Source organism: Triticum urartu, unplaced genomic scaffold (genome assembly GCF_003073215.2).
Source record: "Triticum urartu cultivar G1812 unplaced genomic scaffold, Tu2.1 TuUngrouped_contig_5341, whole genome shotgun sequence".
Taxonomy (NCBI): Eukaryota; Viridiplantae; Streptophyta; class Magnoliopsida; order Poales; family Poaceae; genus Triticum; species Triticum urartu.
The window spans coordinates 1-9,366 of NW_024116010.1; the positions used below are offsets into that span (position 1 = coordinate 1).

Sequence of the window (9,366 nt, forward strand, 5' to 3'; positions counted from 1 at the left end):
CCCCCCCCCCCCCCCCCCCCCCCCCTGCCGTCGACACGGTGAACCCGCTGCAGCCTCCTGCAAGCACATCTTGGCGCTCCCATGCCCGGTTCATGCCGCTGCGGCCGTCGTGTCTCGTTCCCACGACCAATGCCCTCGATATGATGCATGACCTTGCCTTCTAGCCTCTTGTCGCTGCTATGAGCTATCTAGTAGAAGGAATTGACGCGGGATGGTTGGAATCAATGCCATGCTCATTGTCTTCCTCGCCTCCGGCATTGGTCCGTCGCGCGGTGCCGCGGAGGCGTCGCTCCGATGCGTACCCACCGTCCCCGAGCAAGTATTCTTCATCGGGGGGAGTCTCTGGCCCTCCTCAAACTCTTCCCTCTCCCACTCATGCCATCTATCGCTGACACATTGGCAAACAACGTCCAGAGCTTGCTGCCACCAGCGAAGTTTGTTGTTGTCTTGGCAAGAGTCGTTCCCAAACCCGGAGGCCGTGTCCATTAGCTTTGCCACACCTTGTAGAGCCTTCCCTCTAAAGGAATTTGATCGAGTTCATGTGAATCGATGACATGGCCGTCCACCGCACCATCGATCTTCTCCTTGGCTGAACCCCGGCGATTTCCCTCGGGTTCTTAAGCTCTGCGAAGACTTCCTGAGGCCGCTTTTGCCATCCCCTTTGAGCCTGGTGTCCTCAAGCATGCGAGTGATCTGGCTATGGCCACCTCACGGTGTGTGGCCAGTTCGCGCAGCAGCCACGCCCAGCTGCTGGTCTGTGCTCCGGCCATGCCGTCGTCTGAGGTGTGGTGCTGCTGCGCCGCGCCGCACCGGAGGTGACGGGCGGTGTTGCTAGCCAGAGAGAGAGCGGCGCACCGGATGGTCTGGCTTCAGAGAGAGAGAGAGAGAGGGGAGGGGGAGGGAATGGGGGGAGAGCGAGAGAGTTTTCACCTTTTTTTCCTTTTCATTCCTAGAGGGCCCTATCTGTAAGGAAACATCCTGTAGATGGTCAAACCCCCTTGACTGGTTGGAAACGGCACAGAACAGTGTTTCTACAAGGAGCCTTGACGGAAGAAAGGCAGATTTGAGCAGCCTCAAGAATTAGGGGCATATCTGATTATGGATTCGAGCAGAAACGTAAATGTCGTTAATGAATTTTGCGTATTTTGTTATGAATTTGGTGTTATCAGACGAGAGTTCTTATGTGGGAATTTGACGTGGAAGTTAGTATCATTGTACTCAGTATTCTGCATAGAATGATACATTTTGTTTCAGTCTCTTCTTACCATGTTCTGTGATGGTGGTAGTTTACCTTTTTGTCAGGTTATTTACTAATCCTTATTTATGTTTTTCTTTTCAGGTGGGAAATGCCAAGTTGTTGAACTCAGTGGAGAAAACATCAACATCACATACAAACATGATGGCACTCACATAGCTGTTGGAAATAAGGTTTACAATAACAGAACATGGGTACATTAGATTGTAATATATTTTTGATGCCTAGCTGTTTGTCTAGCATATTGATTTGAAGGAATGGGACATTCATTCATGTTCAACATTGTCTTCATGACGCTTGCGTTTTTTCATTTCCTTTGGGTTTTTTCTGATAGTATATTGAATTACTGATAGCATATTGGTTTATTGCCCTTATTTCAAAATAGAAAAAATATCCTGATATGTTTGTGTTACGCATCATCATGGTGTGACCCAGCTAACAGAACCCTCGCTATCTGTTTAGCTTTGTTATTTTGCTGCACTCTTTTCCTTCAGTTTATACCTTGTGTGAGTTAGATCTTTTGTTGACCTAATTACTATGCAACAAATCAAATCATATCATGCATAGGAATATGTGGCCGTATTGTCATATATGTGTTTTTGAGAAAATGCTGCATCACCGTATCGTGTACCAGTATTCATGCAATGTAGGTTGGTAATAATGCACCTGGAGATGTACGCATCTGGTTAGTATCTATCAATTAGATGGAAGTCTTGGCATTTTTCTTGCTAAGTTTCTTCAGTATGACAAATGATATGTAAAGTTCATGTAGTATCGAAATCAAACTCTTTTTGAGTGTCATGTAAGTTAGCATGTTTCCTGAAAATGTACATGGTATGCATTTACTTTACGAGTTACTAGTTCGTTCAGCTATGATAACAGCTGCTGCTAATGATCTGTAGGAGGATGAGCTAACCATAGTGGATGTTCGGAAGCTAAAACCCGTCCACAAACAGAAGTTCCCTTACGAGGTACTTACCAAATGAAGTTTGGACACTGGAAACACCCTTTAGCAGTTTTTCTCTATTCTAAATCCAGCTATGTTTTGGGGTACCCATGGCCCCGTGCATATCGACGTGATAAGAAATATAGTGAGCCACATGTTCATTTGTCTTGTCTTAGACCAAAAAGTTGTGCACTGATGTTTATTTTTCGGGGGGAGAACAGTAAGGATACCTACTGATACTCTGAATGCACAATGATATATGATACCAACCAGCTGAATCTAGATAATGCATTTACTGTACTACTGATGTTCACACCTTGCTAAACTTCATATTGTCAATTTCCTGCATTTCTTGTTTTTCGTGACTTGTGGCGTGTGTGTTTCTTGTTAAATGTCTGACATGAACTCTTGATTTGTCCCCCAGATTAATGAGATTGCATGGAATAAAACTGGAGATTTATTCTTCATAACTACTGGGCTTGGTAAGATGCTAAGATGTACTTTCCTCTTAATTATGAATATTTAAGCTCCTCAATTGTGAAAATGGAACAAGGAGCCTTGATGTTGTCAGACGTCAGGCGTCAGGATCACATAAGTTGATGTTAATGCTGCTGCCTGGTTTTGTTCTTTATGTAGGATTTGTTGAGGTGGTCAACTATCCTTCCCTTGATGTTGTCTGCAAATTAAATGCCCATACAGCAGGGTGCTATTGCATAGCAATGGATCCCCTTGATAGGTGAGAAAATTCTTTGTTCAGTTTGTTGTTTCAGTTATTTGCGCTGAACATGTTTTAAACATGGAACGGAAGGGGAGAACCCTAAGGATTATTTGAATTACAAATATATAGTATTTACTTATGGAGGACCAACCATATTTACTAGAAAATACACAAAAAGGCTCGAGCTTGCGATCCGTTTTTACTCGGGATCTAGTTGATTTGCTGTATTTTAGTTCCTTACACTAGTTACTGGGTTGCTAGATATGCTATTTGAGTTAACACTAAAGCTATATTCTGACTTTTCGTAAGAGCTACTGAAATTGTATCCTAGCTTCATCTTTAGACAAAAATCATATCCGAACTACCTGCAGTTGAGTAAATACCTATTACTTATAGGTAACTCCATAGGTGATTTATGAAGAGGATTTCTGAGGAACTGGTTTAGGGAAACATGCATGGGCTCAGGAAAGGGATCCCCCGAATAATGGATAGCCGTTTGTAAACCAGGTCGTAAACTTTATATATACTGGGAATATATCCCATGGCCTATGGTAACCATTGGTTTAGTGGAAGAATGAAAACCATGATTAGGATGTTGATCCTCTCCACACACTTCGGTCAATTACTAAAAAGAGAAGAAATGAATTATCATGTAATTTTGCAGAGAACTCATCGTATGCTCTCCTCACGGGTAACTTCCCCAGAATGTGTTGCTTCTCTCAAAAAGATGTTAATTAGGCACTCTTATTTGTCATAACTAGGCAAAGATATACTAACTGGCCACGGGGTAACCTGCTACATGTTCGCCCTTTCAGGGGTTTCATAGGTTATCTTCCCATATATATCTACAATGCCGAATTCAGAGTTAATGTTGAAAATGAAAATTCACCACATGGTCCAAATTCTTCTCCCCGCAACTATACAACGATCACCAAGCATTTTTTGTATGTTTGTTTGAAACTGACTGTAAACTTTTTTTTTGTGGGAAGGAACTGATTGTAAATTAAGAGCCTGAACAAACTAATCATGTGGAGAAGTAGCAAGTTGTGCTCCACAAGTACAAATTGTGTTAGTGTGTTATGTTTTGATGTCAACATCCAGGTAGAGTACAATTGTTTTGATGGTCACACTTACAGAATGTTTTGATGTCAGGTATTTTGCTGTTGGAAGTGCAGATTCACTTGTCAGTCTTTGGAATGTCAAAGAGCTGCTATGCATTAAAACCTTCACAAAACTTGAGTACGTCTTTATCTACTATATTGAACTTCTTTAGATTACTATCATAGAAATAGCTTCAAATGATTTTTGTTTGAATCAGCCTCAGTTAGGGCCAACAAGTTTTCCCTCAATGTAACAGCACATATTTGATACACCGTGGGCATGATGTTTACATTGAAATTAGTAAACAATTTGTGCATATCTGTGTTATTTCTAGGGGTGCAAGCGGCATCCCGCTTCATCCGCAAAACTCATTGGTTAGTTCATAGTTTGCTCATCACTTGCCTAAAGTTAACACTATTTGTACTATAGTATTGTCTGCTAGCCCGCCCCGCTTGCATCTCCCATGGCCTTCCCACCAAAGCCCGACTGGCAACGGCAATGTAGACATTCAGGACGTTTGTAATCTTTTCAATTACTTTGATTTACTATTTTAATAATTTTATATTGGATAATATGACTACAAACAGCTCATAATGTTAATTATTAAGAAGAATAGGGTATGGGCTTGACTAATCTCATATCTCATACACTGACTTTTGCCTCCAAACATAATTAGAAAGAGTGATTGAACTAAATAATGGTTAGGTGAATTGTGATCATTGGAAAAAAACATTCAAAGGTTAATCTGAGTACGACCAGGGTAACCCTATGTGTACCAATTTCAGGTGGCCTGTCAGAACAGTTAGCTTCAATCACACTGGAGAATTTATTGCATATGCCAGTGAAGATCCTTTCATTGACATTGTAAGTGATCACGAATGCAGTGAAATTTCTTATCTATCCGAGACTAACTGTTTTGAAAGATTGATTATTTTACATTTTTTCGTTTCATCAGGCCAATATTCAGACTGGACGATCAATTCATCAGATTCCATGTAAAGCAGCTATGAATAGTGTTGAATGGAATCCTAAATACAACCTCCTGGCTTATGCAGGAGATGACAAGAATAAGTACCAGGCTGATGATGGTATGGTTATCGCAGTTACTCATTTTAGTGCTGTCGAATGAAATAAAACGCATAATTTTTCTTGAACCTCTTGCTCAATAGTTTCTGAAAAACCACAAGCACGTTATAACATCCCAAACAACGGAATCTTTGCTATTATCTTTTCTGTTAAGAACATCCAGTCATGGTAAAACTAATATTCTTCCCTCTATTACTTCTTTTTTCCTTTTGCCTGTTGTTTCCCGCTGCTTCTACTGCCTGTTGTTTCCCGCTGCTTCTACTATCCTGCATCCAAGTACATGAGTGGACATGAAGGGAAAATTAAGAGTCCATTTTCTGCATGCTATGTTGTTAGTGTTTGGGATGCTGTAATGCAGTTGAGGAAGTTTCTAATGTTGTCCATGGGAATGTCGATGTTTCAGGAACCATCGAGCAAATTTCCTCCCCGTCGATTTCATTAACTCTTGAACTTAAAAAAAACTATTACCTTCAGATGCATTTATTTCACTTCATAACAATTTAGCTTTATGATTGCTCAATTCTTCATCTGAAAAAAACAAAGCGACATAGAAATGTAGCGGCACTAACATTTCTCGTCATTCATTTTTACAGGTGTTTTCCGAATATTTGGTTTTGAAAGCACATAATCTGATGCGGACCGGATTATCACCAGCAAGTTGTCTCTGTAGATTCAGTTATCTGGCCTTACAAATGTAACTCCATTTTTTTGTCAGCTTGATTGAGGTGTTTGGTTTGAGGGACTGGATGATGAATGCACCCCTGTTTGGTTTGAGGTATAGACTCTGCATGCATCAAGCTAGTTCTAAATGATGGATTAGGTAATTTGACCAATTTTAAGAGATTATCCAGCGATGGACCGAGCTGTGATGGTCAAGGTGATTTTCTCAAACCAAACATCCCAGAACCAACAGTGTTGTTGTATTGTACCATATGTGATTACTAGAGAACAACTTGGCATTGTATCTTATCCAACAGAACATTACTGAAACATATTAAAGTAAAATAGATCAAATTTTGTACAAGGTTTGTACTCCCTCCGTTCCAGATTATTATAACGTCTGCAACACCAAATTTGTTACATTGGATTTGTCAACAAAAATATTTACGTGTATAATACTATAAATATTAGCATTTTTTTTGTATATTTGGTCAAACATAAAAGAAGTTTGACTGAGAACAAAACTAAAACTTCAACTAATTTGGAACAGAGGGAGTACAAAATAAGAAAAGAAAATAAGGTATAGCGTTGTAATATATCAGTATAAGAGGGGATGAAGTGAGGTTGCAAATAAATAAACAATGTGGGTGTGACAATGAACACATTTTTTTTAAAAAAAAATTGACATTTGTAAAATGCATTTTTGGCGCACAGGAGCATATGCTCCCTAGAGCCGAATTGGATTTCCAAACAGTGTGCATCTTTAACACTTGTTGCCCAAGGATTGTAGCTGGAAGGCATCAGAAGACAATTGGAGCCAAAAATTCAAAATAGTGGCACTAAACTTGTATAAAAATAAAAATAATTATGAGTATAAAGATGATTGTTTATGAAACTCTCGAGTTGAATTTCATGCACGTTGCTCGTATGACACACTGAAACATGGGCCCAAGGGCACATGTCAGTGGGGCACTGAATGTCATGTTCTCAAACTTGAATTATGAGATTGACATATACAACAACAAAGATACATTGCATTGCTTGGCACACCACTTGATGGCATTCACATTCATAATCTTCGGTCCTGGAGCTTTTTTCATTTGATCCATACACACAAACACAAAACACACTGGACAAGGACAGAAAGAAAAGCCTCTGCACACATATTGGACAACATGGATGGACTCTGAACCCACAACAAAAGCCAAGAAAAGAATAACAAACACTTCCCTGAAATGCTTGCAAGAATGCAAAAGAAAGAACCAACAAGAATCACATTTTGGTCAAACTGGTAACCAGACTTTGTGTTCAGCCGATCATCAAGCTCCTCCACCTCTTCAATCACTCACTCTCAGGATCTGTACACGTTGAAATGCTTCGCCCATCGCCGCGCCATGAACGGGTCAAGGTGATCCCAGCTCTCGGCGCAGCAGCTGCTCCTCCTCTCGCCGCCGATGCTCGTCCCCATGTCACGGCCCCCGCAGTACCTGCTGTCGCTCTTCTCCTCAAAGCCGACAGCGACCTCACCCGTCCTTGAACGGTCCTCTCTTCCACCCTCCAGGTAGCTGTAACCAACCAGTATGAAGCCACAGTCTGCCACAAGGTCAAGCGGGATCCTCCTCTCCTCACCACCCCTCAGCTCCCCTAGCCTCACCACTCCACCATGCTCCCCTATCCTCAGGTGGGTGTCGCCTATGACACCGCCGAGCAACCGTGCAAGTAGCTCCTCAAATTCATGCATCACGAAGCTGTTCTGCACCCCGAAGCCGAGCCCGACATGGAACTGGTGAACCGGGATGCTCGCACGGTTCATGTCTACCCCAGCATAGCTGCGTATTGGATGATCAGAGAGGTGAAGAATGCAGTTGCTTGGGTTCTGGTGTGCCCGGTCCTCTAGTATCTTCAGACCCTTCTGCAAAGCCCCTACTGGATCAATTCCACCAACAGAGCAGAGGTGTTCGATGACCTGCAATGCCATTCGTTTACCATGGGAGGACATCCGACGCAAGGGGAAGGCACGAGTTGCAGTGGTGGCATTTGTGACAATGGCCAACCGGTCAATTGCGCGCATGGAGAAGACAACCAGTGCCACTGCCTGCTTCAACAGCCTCAGGTGTGGCCCATTAGGGCTGGCAACCAAGACCAAGTCCATGGCTGGCTGTGGTGCTAGGCTGACTGAGAGGTAAGCACGCCTTTGCACACTTGGTGAAGCAATCTGCGGTGGTGAAACCATGGAGGAGCCGCTGTAGCTGTACTGGCTGGGGTGCTGTGGTGGCATCATGCGTCCACAAGGGTAGTGTCCGAGGGCATGATGGTGAGCTGCCACCGGAGACGGGATAAGGGCGAAGCGCAGGCATGGATCAACATGCTCAGTCAGAGTGTAAGGCTCAACAGGGTCATCATCGTTGTAGCGGGTAGCACGGATGGAGGACCTTCGGTTGACACGGGATGTCGCAATGTTGTCATCAAGGATGCGAAGGATTGGATCAGACTGGTTGTGCAGCAATGGCGGCCCCTTCAGGTCACGTGGCAGCTGAGACCACTGCGCACGGCAGATCGGGCATGTAACATTGCCATGTCTGATGTTGGAGGCAATGCACAAGAAGTGGAAAGAGTGGGAGCACTGGGCTGTGAATATCGCTGGCCTGTCACAGTTGTCAATGCCACTGCTGCTGGTGCTGAGGGCCTCCAAACATATTGCACAGAAGTTCTGCATATAAATATAGTACAGTTAATATACGGGATCTGAGAAAATGTGGGATCAGATTAGAATGTAAACCTGCTGTACATACAAGTAAGCAATAAAGAGAATCACTACAGCTTGGATTTGGTGGGAAACAAAACACTGTAAACTATTCATTCTAGAACAAGTTGAGCATATGCTAAAGGAAGGATTTTGCAAGATCAGAAAATAATATCTGCTTCATTTGACGCTTCAATTTAACATACACATATCTAAAATGGAGGAAATACCGTTCTCGTAAATCCAAATATGACCTGATTAACACCCTATCAGATAGTATGTCTGATACATGGCAACCGTTCATAGGTCGCAAGCTGGAATATACTCCCTCCGTTCCAAATTACTCGTCGCAGAAATGGATGTATCTAGAACTAAAATACATCTAGATACATCCATACCTACGACAAGTAATTCGGAACGGAGGGAGTATTTAGATAACCAAAATATGAAATGAAGAATATGTTCTGCATTGTGTGTCCAGTGAATGTTTTAACCAACCAAAAGCCCCTTACAAATTATACACGAAGCAACCTCAGTGTTCCTGCTTTAGAACACTGCCTCAGGGCATAAGGTGATTAGGCATGTCATATATTTATTTGGCTTATCAATTGTGCCTCTATATTGGTTACAAATAGCTCAAACACAAGTCCCTCGAAGCTATCCTGCTAAATGTTATCAAGGTTCCCAAGTTCCTGCAGCCTGTTGAGATTGCAACAAAGTTGGGCAAAACAATTCGAGAGACAAAAATCTATTGTACTGAAGAACACTGTTAAGTATCGACTGTGCTTGTTAGATACCAACTCAACTAACTACTCACAGAATACCAACTAGAGGAGATATGATATCACCCACAGTGC

General features: G+C 42.4%; 2 protein-coding genes across 2 annotated transcripts; one reads left to right on the forward strand and one right to left on the reverse strand.

Annotated features, from left to right (window-relative positions):
* Positions 1–1,339: 1,339 nt before the first annotated feature.
* On the forward strand, positions 1,340–6,111 carry LOC125529104 (THO complex subunit 3; the record flags this gene model as incomplete). The annotated part of the gene is given in 8 exon segments (XM_048693512.1): positions 1,340–1,428; positions 2,158–2,226; positions 2,626–2,683; positions 2,838–2,937; positions 4,072–4,158; positions 4,806–4,884; positions 4,976–5,108; positions 5,700–6,111. Coding segments are annotated over 8 exon segments (650 nt in total), but the record flags the coding sequence as incomplete, so codon positions are not given.
* A 669-nt stretch (positions 6,112–6,780) lies between these two features.
* Positions 6,781–8,478, reverse strand: LOC125529103 (probable E3 ubiquitin-protein ligase WAVH2; the record flags this gene model as incomplete). The annotated part of the gene is given in 1 exon segment (XM_048693511.1): positions 6,781–8,478. A coding segment is annotated over 1 exon segment (1,361 nt), but the record flags the coding sequence as incomplete, so codon positions are not given.
* Between the last annotated feature and the right edge of the window lie 888 nt (positions 8,479–9,366).